This window comes from Protopterus annectens, chromosome 11.part0 (assembly GCF_019279795.1).
Source record: "Protopterus annectens isolate FY-2018-M chromosome 11.part0, PAN1.0, whole genome shotgun sequence".
NCBI classification, from domain to species: Eukaryota; Metazoa; Chordata; order Ceratodontiformes; family Protopteridae; genus Protopterus; species Protopterus annectens.
Genome location: NC_056745.1, coordinates 1,211,646,078 through 1,211,670,208, shown reverse-complemented (window position 1 = coordinate 1,211,670,208; position 24,131 = coordinate 1,211,646,078). Strand labels below are relative to the sequence as shown.

At 36.9% G+C, this 24,131-nt stretch overlaps 1 protein-coding gene across 3 annotated transcripts in view; it reads left to right on the top strand.

Moving 5' to 3' along the window:
* The window catches only part of LOC122815790 (transmembrane protein 116-like), a 520,221-nt gene that overhangs the window by 320,592 nt on the left and 175,498 nt on the right, over positions 1–24,131 (top strand). For all 3 annotated transcript variants that reach the window (XM_044088571.1, XM_044088569.1, XM_044088572.1), the window contains one exon: positions 23,266–23,318. In XM_044088571.1, coding sequence (XP_043944506.1) covers positions 23,266–23,318 — 53 coding nt within the window. The remainder of the gene's footprint in view (positions 1–23,265; positions 23,319–24,131) is intronic.

The window sequence follows — 24,131 nt, the reverse complement described above, 5'->3', positions numbered from 1 at the left end:
CTTCTAACGTGCTATACTACAACATAACTCGTCTTAGTGTAGTGAAGTGCAATCTCAGAGTTCATATATTTAAGTAGTAGGGGTTGTGGGGGGTACAGGGGGCTTGTCCCCCTTCTTATACTTGGAGAAAAGTAATATGGTTTGCCTTGTATTTCTGTATCTACTTCTGCTGGAATATAGTAAGTGTTGGTATCCTGTGATTCAGTATTTTGAGTTTTCAGTCATTTGAACTTTTAAGATTTTCGTCTCAGTCTTTTGAAATTCAAGATTTTGGGCTTTCAGTCTTCTGAAGTGAATCCACATATGGGTCTACTTTGCTTCATTGAAAGTTAATTTCACTGAATTTCAATTCACTCTGATCAAATCACTGAAAGATCAAATTACTGAAAACTCATTTCACTTATGTGAAGTACTGGCACTGTGTAGAGTACTGTAAGGCAAGTAAAAGGTATATGCCCTTTTCCCCATTGTAGTGCGATCCCAGAGTTAGTATATATCGTTGGGGGGCATGGCCCCCCACATTGGGGGTGTGGAGAGTGTAGCCCCACAGTTAGTTTGGATTTATATTGTCTTCCGGAAAGAGTTAGTCATTGGTGTTGTAAGTATGCATGTCTATGGTTTAAAATGTATTGTGTTGAAGCTTTCGGTGAAATATAATATAAAACCAAACTAGGTGGGGGGCTATGCCCCAATACCCTCAATATGGGGGAGCTGTGCCCCCACCCCCACTAACTATATATACTAACTACAGCATCACACTACAGTGGGGAAAAGGGCGTATACCTTTTACTTGCCTTACAGTACTCTACACAGTGCCAGTACTTCACTTCAGTGAAATGAGATTCGGTGAAATGTGTTTTCAGTAATCTGAGCTTTCAGCAATTTCATCAGGGTGAATTGAAATTCAGTGAAATGAGCTTCCAATGAAACAAAGTAGACCCATGATAATATATAGCTACATAAAGCACATTACCATCACCTTAACTTATACCATACAGTTTATTCAAATAAAACGTTAAGTATGTTAAGTAGATCATTTTAATTCCCTCGCACATTTTCATTATAAACCCAGCTATTGCCATTCTGCTCTATACATTCTTTAAATAAAATTATTAGATACATTAATTAAATGTTTTCTCATTGTTTTAAATTCCCCGTGCATATATATATATTTATATATATATATATATATATATATATATATATATATATATATATATAGATATATTTACTCTTTTCTTATGTGGGTGAGTAAGAACTATGTGTAGAAATTCAAATTTTACCTGCCATTAAATAATCTGCAATCTACAAGCCATACTGTATTTCCATGTGGAAGGTTATTCAACATAGATAGTCTTTCTACTCAGAAAGTTTTCTAGGAGAACCCAGCAGGAGATAAATCTATAAGGATAGTCATTATAATATTTGCTGTAAACCTACCTTTTCTTCAGACACAGACACCCACTTCATTAAAGCTATACAGAGCCAATTGTTAGATGTCTCCTATACTCATAAGTGTGGGGACACATGATAACAGAGTCCAAGATATGTTCATTAGGCTAGAAGTTGAAATAAAAAAAAAACTAAGATAACCAGCTCTTTTGCTTAGATGAATGAAGCCCTGACTGTAGCCCAGGTGACCTGGGTTTGATTATCAGCTTGTCTTTTGGCTATCTGAGACATTGGCAGGGAAGATGGATGTGCCCATCCTGGGAATGGGGAAAGGATGGGCATATGCAGAGGGCATACAATGCAGTAAGATGTTCCTGGTGGAGGCTGTGGAAACAATAGCAAAGTGTTTCCTGAAGGTGGACAGGGTGGCTTGCCAACATTTACTCTTTGTGGAAGTGAGGAGCAGATTGGTGTGGCCAGTCCATTGCATCCCCACAGGGTGTAACTAGGCACATATGGAGACTGGGAGAAAAGATAGGCAAAGCACTTTTCGCAGCACTATGACATGGACCTGGGACACCTTGAGTTCCTCACTGACCCCAACTCTAAATGGAGTTAGTCCGGGGGAGACCAGTAGGGGTTGCTAGATCCAGTGATCGAGGACAGGCATCATGGTGTGCTGATGGTCAGCTGTAGGAGACAAAAAGGAAGCAAAAAGATATGTGAAGAATACTGTTAAATAAGATACAACCATCCACACCAGGGTGCATGGACTCTTCTTGTCTTCCTTTTGCTCCAGTCACAATTCCTCCCTAAACTAAATGGCCTTATAGAGCAAGGGAATGCATACCTGCTACAAAACTGGCCAAGCATATAAAGTCTATAATATAAATCATCTAAAATACATGATCAGTTCTCATGTGATATTAAGTCTTACTTTGCTAACCTGTATTATCTATGTAATGTTATTTAACTGCTGTGCATTTTAATTCCAAATCATCACATGGGCATATCCAATGTTACATGTCTTGCTGTGTATATGTATTTTGCTGTTATCCCTAACTGCTCCTTTTATAAATTACACACTACTTTCCATGTCACTATAATTAACTACTTTGTCTCACGTGATAATGATTTTTAAGCAACTTTAACAGAAACTTGTTTTGAAACTATCTTGTCTTTAAATAATGTAACCTGTCAAAAAGTCCAGTACCTGTTCCGTTCTGCAGAGACATCCATATTAATCCAGGGCCAGTTTCTGAGAGTTTTCTTTTTGTTGATCTCATTGAACAGATACAGATTCAGAGTGCATAAAGGTGAGAGAGTTGTGATTCACACTTATAACTTCATTCACAAAACTGCCATTTGTATATTAACATTAAAAATGCTGTATATCTCCTTACTCCAAAGTACAGCAATCACAGTGGTAGTATGTATCGGTATGTATCAGTAGTAGAGGAGTGGGGTGTAACCCTCTCCCATTTGGAGGGATGAAGGGAAGTAATGCTTCCCCTGCAAAAATGAAATACTTTTCAAGCATTAGAGCAAGCTTTGATTTTCAATGTTTCTCATAATTTGCAATTTTATGATTGCACTTTTTAGTGTCGATCAATGAGGGGTTGCATTTCTGTCAAGAACCCTAAAATAGCAGTCTTAAAATTGCACAACTGAATACTAACGGTATTAGCATTCATTTGGGAAACCTGTGTTGCCCTGTCTTTGACTATAAGAGATAGTTTGTATCACCATTCAAGATCACGTTAGAATGAATGAATAAGCTGAGGTTAAGAGATAAAGTACGTCATTATAATTGTTAGCTGTGTTAAAAATGCAAACATTTGAAATTACTTCTTGATACACATTTAAAAGACTATAATTTCTTCTAAGGTAGTATGCAGTTCATTGTATGAGATTACCTATATTTTATTAAAAGCAATTTTGTATACTGATACATTCCTAAATTCAGGCAATGTGTCAAGTTGATTAATTAGATTAAGATGAAAGTTATTAAAACATTACATAATTTAATCCACAGAACTTGAGATATTAACTATTGTTTCACTTTAATAGTCTGCATGTCTGACCTTGTATTCCAGGAGAGATATGTTTAATTTGGGAAAGTATACCTGGAATAAATCAACATTTATTCTCAAATGTTTCACTGGAGCACAAACACATCAAGTGACTTTGTCAAGATTACAAAGAATGCAACTCTTTATCTATTGGAATAGATTAGCACAACTCTTGTTATACTCACTAGCCTGCTATCTTGTCTGAGGTGACCTGTGTCTCACTTTTCAAGCCATGAAAGACCTAGGCAAGTCTAACCTCCTATTTCTTTGCAAAACCAGTGGTTATACAAATACCCATACTAGAAAGTTAAATCTACACCAGCAGATAAACAATACTTGCTGAAGGGATAAGTTCCTAACTTGACACATTCCCTGCCTGTGGAATAAATAATCCCTACAGGTCAAAGTACTACTTTGGCTACCTTTAAGGCTATTCTTGATGACTGGATGTGTAAACACAAATTTACATCAGGGTTATGTACAGCCCTTCTTGATTTGGCAGACGAGCACTATAAGGTTCTTGTAAAGGTTGTCAAGAAATTTTAAGAATGTCTGATTAAAGGGGGAGATGGTAAAGCATCATATGCTCCCTTCAGTCACATGCCTTGTATTATCCCTGTGTTCCTTTGTTCTAAAAAACAGATATGAAATGCAAATTCAGATGTACAGGTTTGCAACTTACTGCCTTAAAACCACAGTGCTAGACTGCCTCCTAGAAACAGTACCCACATCAAGGAATGTTTTTTTCATTTATAACCAGAAAAGGTTATTAAGGAAAAAATAAATGAATAAAATAATTGCTTCTTCAGTGACTGACACCCTTTTTCCAATGAAAAGTATAACAACTACTAAATTCCTCCATTAGTTAAGGCATGAGGTTGATGCTTTCTGTTAATAAACATTTTTGATGTTTTAGAATGAACCAGTGTACTGACTGGTATGACTATAGGAAAAGCATTATGGTATTCTTCCAGTCTCTTGCTTAAAACAATTATAGTTAATGAAATACTGCTGTCTCTCTATTGTACGTTTACCCAGTCTTTTTTATCTCTTGCTTACTTTTCTTTTTATATAATTGAAATTTCAGTTTAACTTATATTCAGTTTCTGATTTTTGGCTGTTCGTCTAACTAGCTACCATGAATAAAGATATATGCTACATTTTGGCATAAACTATAAGAAACAGACTCTATCTATGTTCAGCTATGGAAATAAAAATAACTCGAATGGCTAAAAGTCAAACTAGAAACAGCAAAATGGACATTTAACGAACACTGACAATATCAAAAATATATTCATCAAATGGTCATAGTTAGCCAACAACCAGGAAGTAATATGATGCATTAAGTAAGTGAAGGGAAACCTTTTCAATTTGCCCTATTCCGCACTGTAATGCAATCTTGGAGTTAGTGTATATAGTTGGGGGTTTTGAGGGTGCAGCCCCAACCTTGGTTGGTTGTGTTCATGATGTTGGCCAGCGATGGCCATTCAATTACTTTATTTTCAGTGTTGGTGTTCACTAAATGTCTGTTTTGCTATTTCCAGTTTGACATTTAGCCATTCAAGTTATTTTTATTTCGGTAGCTGAACACAGACCCAAACAAACTAGCTCATGGAAATTTCCTTTCTGTGGGTGGTCAGTTGTTTATTTTTTTATTTTAGCTGACTAGCACTTTTGCAAATGTTCCACATCAGAGTAATATATATTTGGAGTTATATAATACTCAAAGATGGGAAAAATCTGGGAAAGCAATTAAAAGACTAAGGTATATGTGACATAAACAGAAATACATAGCACTTTAAATCATGATTTAGTTTGGTACATTGTGATAGGTACACAGTACCTCACAATTATTGGAAACTAATAATCTGCAAATGATTAAGAAAACAGACTAAATGAATTGTAGTATTGAGTAACCACTGGAGCTTTATTTACATTATATTTATTACCCAATATAAAAATGAAAAGTGATTATAATTTCTGTGTTACTCATTTTAACTCCAAAAAAAGTCTCTCAAAGTAATGACTTACAGTTCGCAATTCTTCTAGTGAATTATGTGGGAAAAGTCTGTGCTATTCTGTTTCACTTCCTACAGCTCTTAGCCGGTATGTCTCTCCAATATTTTCAATGGCACATGCTTCATAAGGGTGATGAGGGTGGAGAAACCCCTAGACCACCAAGGATGATTCTTTAAAGTGTCAAAACAGTGTCAATGGTGTAACGAGGATGGGTGAGGGTGAGGGCATATACTAGAAACTAGGGCCTACTACATATGTGCTGTAATGGCCTAAAGTATTGAGGGGGCAAGAGGATCATGGGAGGGTAGGAATAGGTGCACGGACTACGGTGTGTGTGTTCATGTTTGTGTGCATGCGTGCTTGTGTGAGAGTGACTGGAGGGTAATTTCATTGCCTACACAAGCATCAGGTTACTACTATGATGTGCAGGTCAGCCAAGAGCTGCACATTGCAGAAGTAAGTGTGATTTAGGAAACATGCAAATCAGTCATTAATAATGCCTTACCTTGTCATGGTTACTACTATGATGTGCAGGTCAGCCAAGAGCTGCACATTGCAGAAGTAAGTGTGATTTAGGAAACATGCAAATCAGTCATTAATAATGCCTTACCTTGTCATGGTTACTACTATGATGTGCAGGTCAGCCAAGAGCTGCACATTGCAGAAGTAAGTGTGATTTAGGAAACATGCAAATCAGTCATTAATAATGCCTTACCTTGTCATGGTTACTACTATGATGTGCAGGTCAGCCAAGAGCTGCACACTGCAGAAGTAAGTGTGATTTAGGAAACATGCAAATCAGTCATTAATAATGCCTTACCTTGTCATGGTTACTACTATGATGTGCAGGTCAGCCAAGAGCTGCACATTGCAGAAGTAAGTGTGATTTAGGAAACATGCAAATCAGTCATTAATAATGCCTTACCTTGTCATGGTTACTACTATGATGTGCAGGTCAGCCAAGAGCTGCACATTGCAGAAGTAAGTGTGATTTAGGAAACATGCAAATCAGTCATTAATAATGCCTTACCTTGTCATGGTTACTACTATGATGTGCAGGTCAGCCAAGAGCTGCACATTGCAGAAGTAAGTGTGATTTAGGAAACATGCAAATCAGTCATTAATAATGCCTTACCTTGTCATGGTTACTACTATGATGTGCAGGTCAGCCAAGAGCTGCACACTGCAGAAGTAAGTGTGATTTAGGAAACATGCAAATCAGTCATTAATAATGCCTTACCTTGTCATGGCTAGCATGTTCCTGAATTGCAAATGGGTGCATTGCTCTAGAAGAACCTTTCTAGAGCAAGCCATATATCTCACTCTAGGAACTTCACTGAATTCCTGAGTTGGTCTTATCAGTTCTGCTACATTGGGTTAAGGACTATCATTCAAGTTTCCAGATGTTTCAATTTAGTGGTTGTATTTTTGGATGTCTCTTCTATGCCCTCAGGCTGTTGGACGGTCCTGATTTGTTCCCTAAGCTTTGTCTCAGTTGCTGGCTCAGTTCCTGAGTTTTCATCCACACAGAACTTTTACATTCCTTGTATCAGCTTGCCAGCATACTGGCCATCCATTTGCCACACAACATTCTTTCTTCTTCTTCTTGCATATTGACGAGGCTTTTATTTTTTTTTTTTACATTTTGTTCCACATTTGGGATGTGTTGATTAAGAGCACTTAAGTGATTGGCATTGCTCCTTTGTATGTCATTGCAAAGTCCCTTTCAGCACCCCACTGATCAGTGTCAACTTTTGCTTTCATTCATGTTCTTAGATTTCTGTTTTGTACAGACTGGGCTACTTCACCGTTATGAGTACATGTCTGGGTACAGTTCTTGACTCATTCTCAGTTTGCATGTTCTGATATTTCATTGCAGATTAATGTGGGAATTGTTACTGTTTTATCAATCTGGGTTTGAGAATGGCTATTCCTGTGCATTTGAAGTTCCATCTTCAAGTCACTTTGTTCATTTTCTTTTTCACTTCCATTATCTTTTATACAAATTCCTGTTTCTTAGCAATGCTGTCTGTTTTGAAACCCAAGTTCTTCCCTTCAGCATCATCTATTCCACCTCTCTTAGAGCCAAATTAATTATTTCCAGCTATGGTTTCACTTTGCCTGATTGCAACAATGCACTACAAAATATCTATTTGATCCTGTTCATCAGTGACCCACTGGTACAAGCCACATAAATTCCAGCACACCAGACTTACCTGGCCAACACTGCTTTCTTTGGTTAACTCAGCAGAAATTTGTTTGACTTCCATGATAACAGTACAACTACTGCTTTGCTCTTTTGCCTCATATAGTCAGTACAGGTAACTCACAAGTTCATCAAGTTCGCACACATTTTTTTTCTTGTGCTATATAGCAGTACACCATCTTGTCAATCTCAGATGGCTTTATTTCCAAAATCAACACCAATTTCTTGCTTCACACTTTTCAGAATGCTTAACATTTTAGAAGCAGCACCTTCTTCTTGGTTTACTCAGCAATGAACTCCCCTTATTTGTCAGGTGGTTTCACTTTTAAAAATGCATTTTACAGCTTTTCTCAATAGTGAACCCCGTTTTTATTGTCAGTGGGTTGCCATTTTAGAATGAACACCTTTTTCACATCATTAAACTTTTTTAAAAACAGCACCTTATATCCAGAAGCTTAGCTGACTCAATCAATACACAGGCTATTACAAGCCATCACCCCACCCCCTCATCTCTTAAAGTGAAGAGCAAAAAAAAAAACTTACTTTCCTGTAATAATTACAGTAACATCCATGCCCTCCCACATAGCTTTTCTACTGAAAAAAAAAAAAAACACAGTTTACTGTAATTATTGGGTTATTAGAGTCAGATCCATGCCTACCCTCCACCCCCACGAAGCTTTATGGGAACTGTCTCACAACAAAGAAGTTAGGATTATGAAAGCCGACAAGAGTGGAGGTGTAAATTATCTAACATAGTCATAGATGGTTCAGCATATCAGGTTGTATTCATCAATGAAAATCACCAGCCATACAGGGTGATTGACTTACTTTGAATGACTGCCTCCTGGATGGGGTAATTTCTATACAGGATTATAATTTCTTGCATGTTTCCAAACCTATCATAACTGTGATCTTTGGCATTGCTAAAATACAGAAAATCACAATGTATCCATTACAACCTATTATTGCTGCTGGGGGATCAAAAACTGAACCTCTAGCCATTTTCATTGACATTAAACTTAAACCCTTTTCTGACAACTTTTCCACTATCCTGAAGATTTTGTGGGATTTTTTTGGACAACGTCCGTGATTTGAAGTATGAACAACATGACATTCTAGTGACAAGTGACATCAAGGATTTATTTACAGCAGGAAAAGGGCCTTGAGTGGTTCAGGGACTTGATTACATCTCACACTGGGCTAAGTGATATCACGGTCAGTACTTTATACCTTTTTATGAAATAAGTGTTGAAATTAGTGTTTTTACAGTAAAAGGTGAACTCTACAGACAAATCTCAGGAGTGGCAATGAATGCTGATGTTTACCCAGGACTGAAATGATCATGTGTCTTTCTTTGTCACCTGTTTTAAAAGTTAATGCTGATAGGTTAAGGAATTAATCAAGCACAATGTGTTTTACTTGTTTGTAAAGTATTTAAATTGCTGGGGATGTGTTCTATGAATTTTGATCAAGTTCTTCATTAAAATGATGTAAGTGCTATATCATTAACAACTTTCCTGCATTCAAGACTTCCTTTAGTGTTTTATGTGATTTTATCATTTGGAACACAAGTTTATTTTTTGGTGTTTTGGGCTTGATTTGGCTTGGACCCCCCCCCCCCCCACACACACACACACATATATGCGTATGTATGTATATATATGTATATATGTATATATATATATATATATATATGTATATATATATATATATATGTAGATATATAGATATATATATATATATATATATATATGTATAAGCATGTACAGATATGGATTAGATATATAGACAAATATATATATATATATACACACACACGCACACACACACACACACACACACACACACACACACACACACACACACACACACATGCTATGTCCTAAGACAACAACATAGTTTTTAAATTTTTTTTTTAATTTATAAAAGTCCTCATTTGAGCAACTAACACAAAATGTTATAAAAACCTCCCTTTCAAAATACCCTACTCTAATTGCAGTGAAACTGCTGCCCCAGAAAATGGAGTTCACATCCCATGAGCTAACCTGTTAAGTTCTTATAAGTAAGTCAAATGACTTTATCTCACTAACCTCATGGATGCTAATCAACATAATAATGTTTCGTCATTCAGAAAAATAGCAGCCAATGATCTCTCTCCCCTCTCTCCCAGCCAGATCTAAACTGTCAACAGGACCAGGGAAAGTGTCATCAGTCCCTTCTGGAGGGTTAAGGCACTCATATGGAATCGCTAAAAGTATATACACACACACACACACACACAGACACACACACACACACACACACACACACACACACACACACACACACACACACACACACACACACACACACACACACACACACACACACACACACACACACACACACACACACACACACACATTCATATCAATTCTTGCTTACCTTGCTTTCAGTAATGGTCAGATTTTACACTGTAAAAGAATGGAAGTACCTCAACAACTTCTATCCACAAACTCTACTATCCTTCCTGGCTAGGTACTCATATTTACTGAGTGAACTCTCCCAGCTGTATTGCTACTGGTGATAGGTCATACCTCTCAACTGTCCAGATTTTTTTGCAAAATGTCCAGATTTTTGCTTCATATTTTTGGTTTATTCCTCTTAAAATTTGTGTTTTTCTTGCAAATCACTTGTCATCACAATAAACAAAACATGCTGGAGGGATAAGTTCCTAACCCAGAGACTCCCCAGACTCTGGAATAGATTGCCTATACATGTCAAGCAGACCGCCTCCTTGGCCCTCTTCAAAAGGAACCTTGACGATTGGATGGGAGAAAGGAAATTCACCCCGGGGATCACATCAGTCGCCTTGCTAGACAGGGGTCCAGGGAAGTAAATAGTGTGGGAAGAAATAGCCAGGGAATTGTTATGTCTAGGATTGTATAGGCCCTAGGGCCGATAGCCTAGTACCAACCTATGAACCTATGATCTGAGGATTGAAGTCACTAAATAATGACATACATTTCAGTGTCAGACTTCACATCCTTCAGAAAATATATGTTAAGACAAATCCTGTTAATCTAGCAACTTTATAAGTTTATAAGAGCAATATATAAAATATATATATATATATATATATATATATATATATATATATATATATATATATATATATATATATATATATAAAATCTATCCACATTTTTGGGCCTTTATCCCCCTATTTTGTCAGGCTTTGTCCAGATTTCTTGCACTAAGAGGTTGAGAGGTATGCCTCGGGGATAAGCTACTGACCGCAATCAGAATTAATGAAGTCAATGAGATTAACACCCTGCCAGTTCTATCCAAAAGATTAGAATTAACAATTGGCATCATGATGCTTTCACTGTTACAGCTCTGGCCAAATTTTCCATTTAATTGTTGTTAATAAGATTATTATCAACCAAAATGTATGTATACAGTTTCTCTCCTTGTTAAGAATGTATATATTTTTTGTATAGGTTTGCTGTTATACTTAGCATTTATGGTAACTTTGCAATAAAAAAATGAGATTGTTTTGATAACAAACAAAAAATCAACAAGAGCTTTGAATGAGAGGTTTACAATTTTTTTTTAATATTTACTTTCATTGTAAAGTGGTTCAACAAGTAGCTGGAAGAGCAGAAGGTTGTGGGTTTTATTCCCAGTCCAGGTGATTGGATTGCTAACATTGCAGCACAGCATTAAATGTTACTGTACTCCTGAATTCACCATTCTTCTTATTAGATATTAAACTGAGATCCCATCTGCTTAAGTTGGTGATAGGTCAAGTGGCTGTAAAAGATTTCCATGACACCCATCCCTGATGCCCTGTCTAAATTTCCCCTAGTAGTAAATTAAGACAGACATTCTCAGAGTCAAGTGCAGGCATGAGGAGAGAGGTACTAGACCAGTGGCATTAGCATTGTCCCTAGCCATGATGAGGTAGAATTCAGGAGGATGGAGAGGACCTCTAACTTATATAAAGGACTTTCTGATACCGCTTATCTCCAAAGGGTAATGAATAGGCTTATCAACTTTCTCCTAGGTTAGGAAATAAATGGCCCATAAGACTCTCACCTTGGCTAGTTGATGAATGGGCTTGCTCTTGCCCTCATGTAGTAACAAACTGGTCAATTGCAGACTGTCTTGAAGAAGAAAGTGTGAGGGGGGCACCATAAAACAAATTATAAGAGTTTGTTATATAATGTAGACAAGCGATGGAGAGGGTCACAAGTCTTCACAATACTCACATGTATTATTCACGGGGGAAAATATTTTTTATATAACTCAAAGTGTTTTATTTAGTTGTCCTACAAATATTTTCAGTGTGTTGATCTGATAGCCATTTCTTCAGACAATGTCATGAATATAGAAAGAGCAATGAAATAGGACCAGAAAAGTACCACTGGTGCCAATAAACAAAATATAGTAATAGAAATAAAACAAAGGCACCAAGTGTCAAGGTTGAGGAGTAAAAAACTTTAATATAAAACATTTAGGTATAACAGAGTAAGCGCTTTTGTGATATCTAAGATCACTTCATCAGACTGAATGAATTGCCACATATCACATCAATTTATATCAGTTGGTAACCAATCAACGAACTTTATACAATTTAAAGTGACTAAGCATGAACACAAAAATTGAGAACTATTAAAACATGCATCTTGCACTGTTCAAATAATACTACAAGACATTTAAAAACAACATGTGTATGTATATATATATATATATATATATATATATATATATATATATATATATATATACATATAAATACACATCCAGTAAAACTGAACAAAGAACCTTAGTGTTTTAGGGGACGTCTCTTAAGAAAAGGCTTCAGTGAGGTAGCTCCATTAAGACCTGCAGGCTTATCTGCCTGAAAGAGCAGTATCCAATTCTGTTAGGCAGTTTCTATTAAATTCTTAATGTCACCCCCTCTAACACCTACATTTATTAATTCTAAAGCCATAAATTTAAAGCTATGTTCAGTACCAAAACAAAGCACATGTTGTGCTAGTGCGTTATTTTCTTTAGAATTCCTTATGTCCATGCAATGTTCTAATATCCTGTCTTTAAAAGGGCGGTTAGTTTTACCTATATAGAACATATGGCAGATAGTATAAAAACAGAAATACACTAAATTACTAGTCCTACAGTCGGCATGAAAACCAAGTTCTATTTTAAAATTTCCAGTGGGGTGTCTATAAAAATCCCCAGTATAAATATATTTGCATGCTGAACACTGTCTGCATGTATATGTACTCAAGCGATTCGAGGGCAACCACTCTGTGTATGTATGTATGCATATTATAGCATAGGTGCCTCTTTAATGACCTGTTGTTCTTAAAGGCAAAATGGGGGACCATATCTATGATACCTTTCAACTCATCTATAGTGTTCAGAATATTCCAATTTTTTTCTAATAATATCACAAAAGGGATCAATATTACTGGAAAAGTCATTAGGAAACTTGGAGAACATAGTTCTCTGTGTACTATGAGTAGAAGTTTGTTCTATATTAACCACCCTTTCACCAAAAAAAGGTTTACATTTATTCTCTTACCCCATGCTGCATCAGTACAGGAATTAATCTCATGTTCCCTGTATCCCCTACTTAAAAAGTCAGATTTCAATTCATTTGCCGCTATCTGTAGCTGGCAATCATCATTATGCAACCACATGATCCTATAAAACTGTTCCTTCATGACATTACGTGAAATATGTCTGGGGTGCATACTTTCCCTATGTAGTAAATTATTTTTACTAACACATTTCCTATATAAACTTGTCTTCACCTTTTGAAAATCAACTTTATTAACAGTAACATCAAGAAAGTCAATGTGATGTGAAGAATATTTATATGTAAATCTAAGAAAATCAGTAGAGTTCCCCAAAAACGTAATAAAACTTTTCAATCTGTCCAGTGTACCTCCCCACAAAAGAAACAAGTCATCTACAAAATGCACATACCATAGGACATTCTCAGAAAATTCATTAGAAGACAATAACATAGTCTTTCTCCCATTTAGCAAGTGCTAGTTTGGCGTAGCTATTGGCACAAGCTGTGCCCATAGCCACGCCAAGCTTCTGTACAAAATATTCTTGTTCAAAGACAAAAACATTGTTTTCTAAAATAATTTCAAGCAGTGTGCATATCAAACAAACTTTTACATTACTAAAGGAGGGGTGGTCATTTAGAATCGTCGTAATATTTTCAATACCCCACTCATTGGGGATTACAGTAAAAAGTGATTCAATACTGCTGTCACCAGCCAGTAGTCATGTGTTAAATCTTTTGTTACTATGTACAATCTCTCCAAAAATGATTTAGTGTCTCTAAGTTTTGTGTCATAACTTTCTAGTAGTGAGTGCAAGTTCTTCTCTACAAAAATAGAAAGGGGTCACCCACCTACCACCAGACACAATTGGATGCATAGGTAGACATTCAAGATTTTTGTGAATTTTTGGCAAACCATATAGCATAGGGACCAAAGGATGTTCAACTTCAAAATATCTAAAGAGGCTTTCAGAAATCATATCCGACATTAGCATATCAAAGACATAAAAAGAAACCTTTTCAATGATCGCATTCACCACAGTTTTAGGCACATTTAAATAAGTATTAGAATTGTCCAAAAGTTTCCTCACTTGCATAATATACTGATCTTTTTCTAAAATCACTATTCCCCCACCTTTATGTGCTTGTTTAATAACAATAGAATGCATACTTCTAAGCTCAGCCAGTGCAGTATATTCATCTTTACTCATATTAAAAAATGTAGCTTTGGCTCCATGTTCATATACCTGTCTAATCTGTTTCTCACAAATATCTACAAAAGCATCAACCATAGCATTTGGTGGGGGTATATAAGTACTGCGTCTATATCGCGTTATTGAAATTTTACTACATCGAATAACTAAAGGTCGGCCTCTAGTGATCGATGTAGTAAAACATCGAATAATGTTAAAAAAAATAAATAAAAACTAACTAGCGTAGGCAGGGGAGGCAAACACCCCTGTGGCCTACACGTGAGGGGCTGCATCCCCCCACACCCCCCTCCTTAAATATTCCAACTCCGAGACCGCACTACATTGAGGTAAATGGAATTCTCCCCCTACGGAGATTTCTGTTTACCTGCACGATGTTCTGCACTTTCGATGTTGTGCTGCCGACAATATCAGCTTCGATATTGTTGGCTTTCGACATCGTGAAGTAGACCCATAAATACTCGTTTTTTTAAAAGGTTGTTCAATAGTAGCATTGCCTTAAACATAGTTTGTAACGTTAAAGTCCTGCCATACAGTTTCAAATCCTTCATAATATCAACTAAGTTAACTTTCTGGGCTGGAATGAATGAGAGCCCTTTATTTAATAAACTCAATTGTGCCTGAGTTAACTCAATATTTGAAATATTGAAAACAAGGTTACTGTTACCATCACTATTAATAATCATCTGCGGCAAGTTTTCATCTGAGTAGTTTCCATGACAGGCAAGCGTTGCACTTTGCCTCTCCTTCCCCGACTCTTGGATATTGTCTTTATCAGCAACGGTGTTGATAAAATGAATGGAACTACAGAACTGATCCTGTTCTTTTGGTCTAAGTCCCCGGCTGTTAAAAAAGGCACCAGTTTGGCTCAAGCTTCTAAATTATTGTGGGAACCATCAACACATGTATCTAAACAGGCTCAAATGCCTCTGTTCTCTTTACGTCTAGCTCTGCCTTGCAAATTATGATGGACTTCCTGGTTCCGTCCAGAAGAGCCTTCTATTGGTTGAGAGCCTGTCAATCGCACTTGGGGTTGGTTGGATTGGTAGATTCAATTACAGGCTGCAATGGTTGATACATAGCATTTAAAGTATCAGAGACTACTCTATTGGGTTTCGGCCAAGAGAATATTGCCCCATGTTGAAAATCATCTAATTCCCTTTGTAGTTTCGTTATCTTAGCTGATTGCAGCCTTTTTTAATACGAAATAATGCTGTCATGCAATGAATCCAATTTATCCCATATGACAGCAGTAGGGAAAGTATCAGAAATATTATTTTGTAGCATGACAATTCCATCCTGCAGCTCTTTTTCCAACAGGGTAAAAAAGTCAATTAAGAGCTGCAGATATTCACTACTGAAATGTAAGTTCAAACTCTGCCATTTCAGTAGTAGCTCAGGAAATGTCTCTCCATAGCTAGGCATGTTCAATATCCGCAGCCCCCTCAGCACTATTTTAAACTTAAGACAAGCTTCCCAAATGAAACCGCTGCCATTGCAGCTGTTTAAACTTATATAGTTTATTTTCTAGGTCTCTAAACACATGTAAGAAATTAATGTGTGTATCACCAATGTCTCCCACCTCCTCAGTCTCATTATTAGGTACCACCTCAAGTAATGGATTTACATTCAGAGCCATGATTCTCTGCAAACATTGACTATTCAGTCATAACGTACATATCCTTTCGGTTTCAGGGTTATAAGGAAGTTCGACTTGGTTTCCCTCTGCCATGCTTAGGTCCTAAATAAACTCGAAAATAGAAACAGCAATGAAAAAGGACCAAAAAAGTACCACTGGTGCCAATAAACAAAACGTAGTAATAGAAATAAAACAAAGGCACCAAGTGTCAAGGCTGAGGACTAAAAAACTTTAATATAAGACATTTAGGTATAAAAGAGTAAGCTCTTTCACAATGTCTAAGATCACTTCATCAGACTTAATGAATTGCCACATATCACATCAATTTATATCAGTTGGTAATCAATCAACGAACTTTATACAATTTAAAGTGACTGAACATGAACACAAAAATTGAGAACTATTAAAACATGCATCTTGCAATGTTCAGATAATACTACAAGACATTTAAAAACAACATGTGTATATACATATAAATACACATCCAATAAAATCGAATGAAGAACCTTAGTGTTTTAGGGGACATCTCTTAAGAAAAGGCTTCAGTGAGGTTGCTCCATTAAGACCTGGAGGTTTATCTGCCTGAAAGAGCAGTATCCAATTCTGTTTGGCAGTTTCTGTTAAATTCTTAATGTCACCCCCATTAATTAATTTATTAATTCTAAAGCCATAAATTTAAAGCTATGTTCAGTACCAAAACAAAGCACATGTTGTGCTAGTGCATTATTTTCTTTAGAATTCATTATGTCCCTGCAATGTTCTAATATCCTGTCTTTAAAAGGGCGGTTAGTTTTGCCTATATAGAACATATGGCAGATAGTATAAAAACAGAAATACACTAAATTACTAGTCCTACAGTCAGCATGAAAACCAAGTTCTATTTTAAAATTTCCAGGGGTGTCTATAAAAAAAATCCAGTATAAATATATTTGTATGCTGAACAATGTCTACATGTATATGTACCCCAACCGATTCGAGGGCAACCGGTCTGTATATGTATTCATATTATAGCATAGGTGCCTCTTTAGTGACTTATTTTTCTTAAAGATAAAATGGGGGACCATATCTATGATACCTTTCAACTCATCTATAGTGTTCAGAATATTCAAATTTTTTTCTAATAATATCACAAAAGGGATCAATATTACTGGAAAAGTCATTAGGAAACCTGGAGAACTTAGTTCTCTGTGGACTATGAGTAGAAGTTTGTTCTATATTAGCCACCCTTTCACCAAAAAAAGGTTTACATTTATTCTTTTACCCCATGCTGCATCAGTACAGGAATTAATCTCATGTTCCCTGTATCCCCAGCTTAAAAAGTCAGATTTCAATTCATTTGCGGCTATCTGTAGCTGGCAATCATCATTATGCAACCACATGATCCTATAAAATACTGTCCCTTCATGACATTACGTTTCATGAATATGTTACCAGCCATTTTTCTGACCCTAACCAAAATTATTATTGCCGACTCTTTGAAAATCATATTCAAAGCAAGATATTGCATTTTCATGACATTTGCAAGTCTTGGTGACAAAAACTCCATGCAGAACATTTCAAACATAAAATAATGAACATCACCAAATTTATAATTCATTCCGTTTTGCAAAAATGCTCTCTTAACTTTGGCTACATTCAACATTTTTTAATATTTTGACTCAAGACATGAAAAAAAATCTTCTTGATATGAATGTAACAGCTTTCACTTTTCATATCCTAGTCAAAATTATTTTTACAGTGCAAAGGTAGATTTAGGTATCATAGTGGTACAGCACTTAGCATTGCTTCTTTAGACAACTTGTTTTAACCATTCATTTCCTGGCTTGGGTGCCTTTCATGAAGAGGTTGCATGTAGTTGCTGGCTATATGTGGGGTATTGCTGGGGTCTTCAGTTTTTGCCCACATCCCAAACATATGTCAGTAGGTCAACTGGCAATACCTCAAATTACCTGTATGTATGCTTTTGGTGTGTGTGTGTGTGTGTGTGTGTGTGTGTGTGTGTGTGTGTGTGTGTGTGTGTGTGTGTGTGTGTGTGTGTGGGTATGCACATGTGCCTCTCTCCTTCTCTCTTGCTTTTATGTGTCGTAGTTTTTGTTTGTTTTGACAGGCTCAGGCTTCCCACCACCCAGAGTAAAATAAAGCAGCCTTTAGATCATTAATAAATAAATGAGTGAAAAAAATAGGTTGTATATATGCTATTCAGAAATCTGTTCTCAAAGGAGGACACAGAAATTGTTGCTATTTCAATTTATGTTCATAGGCATACCTCTCAACCTGGAAACATCAACAATCTGGACAAGGCCCATGAAAAATAGGTACAAATCTGCACACTAACATATAATTTGCATACATAATTATGTAACTCCACCCACTCCAATGGAATTGTGGGATACCAACTTTCAAATGCAAACTGAAGACCAGACAACCAAAATATGGCACCACAGTCCCCCTGCAGCCATTCCAATGTCCCATTACCTGGTTATTTTACCCCATTTACCATAAACACTAATCTGTGCATACTGCTTTACTTCTACATGATTATTTGGATTTTATTTTTACATTTTACAGCACAATGCACAGACACTAATAGAATATGCATCTGCTAAACAAAGCAATACTGTCTCACAATGAAAACAGACTTGGCATTAAAACTTATCTGCCCTTGAAATTCACATTCATTGAAACAGCATTGATACCCACACCACATCCAAATAAAATGCATCTGGCCAGTGGTGGATAAAGATTACCTTTGGGCTGTTTTCAAATCATTGGCCCCTTGCACACAAAACAAGAAACATACATGTGTTCTTTTCTTTAATACACCTTCCTGACTTTATTAAATTATATCTTCCTTGTATAATACAGCACAGTTGTTAGACAGAGCACATTTTAAATTTATTGTTTGAACATTTTTCCAGTAGGCTGTACTGTAGGCAATGAAACAAAATGCATGAACCAATAATGACAAAACTGCCCAATTCAGAACATTTCCAACATAAAAGTCTACTTTCACACCCACACAAAGCTGAGCAATATATTACCTCTATCAAAAAAAAAAAAGCACAATACATCAATTGCATGATAAGAAAATCCCTACAAAGTTGCCTATGGGCAGTAAACCTACTGTGACAAGCAAACTTCTCACACACACACACACACACACACACACACACACACACACACACACACACACACACACACACACACACACACACACACACACAGTGATGGTGCTGAGTTCCTGCCAATGGGAACTCACGCTACAGCAAATACTGTTATTATCATGTAATGGTAATGATCCCACCTCTGTTGTCATGCCTAATGATTCTGGTATCTTTATAAATCACAGTCAGGGCAGAGCACAGTACAGGAGGGACATCTGTGTACTTGGTACACAAAAAGTATGTCATTTTTCTCTTCTATGCAGTACCCTCATGCAACAGAGCGTAATAGAGCAGCTACTGGCTGTAGACAAGACATAGATGATTTGGCTGTGAAAACTTATGTATCCTACTGTGGACAATTTGCTTCTGTGCACACTTTATAGAAAACTGTGGACACTTCTACACTGCCATCAAGAACTCTGATCTATATCAAGGAAAGACAATCGTGGTTCGAAGCATATAATACAAAGTATGCAGAATACTTGTAAACGAGCCCATGTCCCCATTGTTTAAAAACATTGTGCTCTATACCATACATACAAGATGTGCACTGTTCTCTAGTATACATAAACCCCATAAAATGTGAGTGAGAATTTGCTATTGCTTTTTTCCCTTAAGTCATAATACATTTGTTTCTCTTTAAATGCATCAAGCCTTTCATACTTTTTAAAGAAATATTGCTGTTTCCTCCAGCAGAGCATTATCAAAATCAAATATGCTTGGATCCAAGGAAATCTTATAAATGTTAAGAAAGTTTGTGGATGTAATTTGCTGATTATATAGTGGATGATTTGTAAACACTATTTGTCTCTCTTTCTGCAAAGGTAGAAGAGATACTTTTCTGTGTGAGGTAATTATGTACCATCTGTATTATGATAAGCTCACTGCACTTTATAAAATATGTTTCTTCCCAGGTTTACATATTTAAATGGCTTCCTGTGCCTCCCATTCACTGCTGCCATGGGATACCCTGCTTACATTTCCTTTGTTGCAGAGTAACTATACTTTCAAGTTTAGTGATCCTTCCTTTGAAACTGAGCATGCTAATTTACTGCTTCATTCCTCATTTAGCCTTGAATGGGATATTTTGTCACATTATATAAGTAACCAAGGGTGTCACAGCTCTACGGTAGTTTTGTTCAGCTACATTTTGTAGTTAATCTTACTACTAAAATCTTAATATTTTACAAAACCAGAAACAGTGGAAGACCGACCATATAAATCCAAGATTATTATCAAACATTCAAAGTGAAACGAATCACAACAAATCAGTTCATTCTGAGATCATTTTTAGTATAAACTCAAGATGTTGCATTTAGTGGCAAAATTAATAGTTGTGAGCTTGCATTGCTATAAAAATAACAGAGAACAGTATCTGTCCTCTTGCTGTACTGATGAATCTTAGATCACAAAATTCATTCTCTCTGCCTCTAGCTTGAAGAATTTTGAGCTGTTTAAGTTAAAAGACGACTTTCAAGACTAACAAATGTAGACTAGCATTCGTTGTGCTATAGCTTGCTTCTACAACTTGTCCAATGTTTTGCAGCACAAGACTGCATGGTTAATTGTATGACTATCTAGGTTTATATGTTAAAGATCTCAAATAGTTATATGCTTTACAAGAGAAAGCATTAATTGCAGTGCTGTGAAGCTATGTCTTTGCAGCTCTGAAAAGTAATCAGTACTTTCACAAAAAAACTTGACTGACCAGCTGATACTGGCTAAAGTGTATGTATTATTAAGTAAACTATAGTTGAAGAAAAGGGAATGTGACTCATGTAAAGGGCTTATATACCATACAACATATCTGAAATGTCAGTTTATATCAGCACATTGTGTGCTCATAAGCCTTCATGCTTCTAAGTTGTTCTGGACTCTTCACAATAGCAGTTTAGGTGCAGTGTCCTAGCCAGAAAACACATATTTGCTGTCTCAGCCAACATCTTAACATGGATGATTGTCACTTTCATAAAGACTGACATCATTTTCACACACACACACACACACACACACACACACACACACACACACACACACACACACACACACACACTCTGTCTGGTAACCTTACCCGGCCTGGCTCCCATTCTGCTCCTTTCCTCATGTTGCTGCTGCCACTAATCCCGGCTCCCTGTCTGTTCCCCATGCTACTGCCATTAGTCCCGCTCCATGAGCTCGCTGCTGCCATTAATCCCGGTGCCCAGCGCTGCTGCCGTTAGTCCTGCCTCCACCATTAATTCCAGCTCATTAGTCCCGCTCCGTGGGCTCGCTGCTGCCATTAATCCCGGTGGGCTCCTGTTCTCCATGCTGCTGCCATTAATCCCGCCGTTAACTTAACCACCGGAAATGATGATGTGAATGGCCAGCCAGCCGGAAATGATGATGCGAGCTCCTTGAGCTCAATTCCGATTGGCTGATAGCCTGACAGCGCTGACGTCATTGCGCATGTGATGATGACATCTCCGACAATGGGATATTTTAAAAAATTTAGAAAACAAAAAGAAAAAAATCGGAAATGAAGGGGTGCCACTCGGGAATCGTGGCACCCCTTCATTTGGACCCCAAAACTCGGTAAAAACCGAGTAATTCGGAGCGGTTGCGAGGTCTGTTCATAGGTTCATAGGTTAATACTAGGCTAATGGCCCTGGAGCCACTACAAGCCTAGCCCAATAGTGTTCCCAGTCATCTGGCTTACCAGACGTTAGTTCCCTGTGCCCCTAACTAGCAGTGCAATTGAAGTGATCCCTGGGATGAATTTCCTATTTCCCATCCACTCATCAAGATTTCTCTTGAAGAGGACCAGTGAGGTGCTCTGCTTGATGTGAATGGGGAGTTTATTCCAGAGTATTGGTAGTCTCTGGGTTAGAAACCTATCCCTCCATCAGGTTCTGTTTAATGTGGTTATAAAGTTGAGTTTGGAGTGAGTAGCACAAGGGGTTTGGGATTTTTTCAGATGAAGCATGTTTAGCAAAACTGGGTCAGACATGGCTCCGTATATCAAGCAGAGATCGCCTCTAAGTAGGCGATATGAGACGGAGTAAAGTTTAAGTTTTTTAAGTCTAGCTGCATAAGGCATGTGTTTGAGTCCTAAGATTTTCTTAGTGAGGAATTTCTGTGGCATCTCCAGTTGTTGTAGGTGTCTAGTGAGGTACATGCAAAAATGGGGAATTGTACTCTATAATGGGTCTGATAAAGGACGAGTAGAAAAAGATAATGACTTCTTTTTTCCTGGATGAGAAACCTTTTGTGATGAGATGTGCCATGTAGAAGGACTTTCTAATTACAGTGGTAACGTGGTTATCTACCTGTGTCCCTAGATCCCTTATAAATCCTTCAGAGTTAAGTGGGTTCCCTTCGATATGGTAGTTTGTGGGCACCGTATTTTTCTGAAGGGAATGAATATACATTGTTTGGCATTTAGCCTAAGGCCATGGTTTTGGCACCAGTCGTTGCTGTCTGTGAGGCCTTTTTGTAGGATGTCAAATGTTTAAGGATAAATGTATTGAAAAAGTTATGAACATGCATTTAATCATCATTCAGAGTATCCAATAAATATAACACCTGCCACTATCAAAATCTAGACTATTTGTGGCATTTGTTCCTTGACAAGACATTGGATCTATATGCACAGAACAAATCAACCTTGTTACTGCTTGTTGTTTCTGGACATGTTTGTTTTGGATTGTCATTTTTTTTCTAGTCTATAAAGGTTTAGAGGTATATGACAACTTTCCATATAAGGAAAAAAGTCTTTATTCTGATCTGGAATATTTCTCTGGAGTTAAGTAAAAAAAAGCTGGTGCGTATCCTAAGTAGGGGGAGCCATATGCGCAGTAATTGTACTGATACAGAATGCGTAATTGGCAGACATTCCTGTGGTACAGTTATGTACATAACAATAAAATCAGATTACATTATCTAACTTGTATTTGTCATTTAATGGATCTTGTTCATTTAACAAGTCATCAGTTATTTCTGCCTTTTTTATTTCCTTAGGAAACTCAATGTATACATCAAGAATTCATGTATTTAATTTACATCCTCGCATGGTAAGACATTTATTTATTGTTTAAATATTTTAGTGCCATTGTCTGAAGTAAAATTAAATGTAAAATATTTTAAGTAAAACATACAAGAAACAGGTAACAAAGAAGAATACACAACACAAGCCGCTGAATTCTGTTACATAAACCTGATGTACCTTTATAAACACTGGCTAGTAGGCAGTATCTGCTATGATTATCAGTTTTAGTGACTCTGTTAATATTAATGGCTTCCATTTAACAATACTGGGTGTTTCTCAGCAGTTAGAGTACTGTCTTCTATTTATTGTATTTTATGATGGTTTAAGAGTAGAGAATAATATACTTAGATAGTGAAGAGACAATGTTGCCTTCAGCAAAGTATGTTCTTTTGTTTGGTTTTATATTTGCTGATTTTCTGGTCTTGTAATGATATGCCCAGCTTCAAGGCTAAGTCTTAGAGGATGATGAATATGAGGAAATAAAAACTTTCTGAACTGATTTTAAATAGCATACACTTTCATCTGCCAAGAGATGCATTTCAAGGGTATGGCCTCATTGTTACTGCTGAGCAGGTGTTGCCCAGCTTTACCTCTTCTGAAGACAAATACTTTAGCAAGTACTGTAAAACACTATTTTTGCTTATTTTTTGCTACATCTCATGGAATGTAACCAGTGATGGCTGGTGACTTCATATCAAAGGGGTGGCTGCAGGAGACACCTGAATGGGTGTGGCCAATGGGAAGGGGTGTGGACAATTAGAAATGGGGTGGAGCTATGCTTAAAACTACAAAAACTGGGACTTTAAATATGTTGCCCTGGGTGCCAAACCATCTTTAT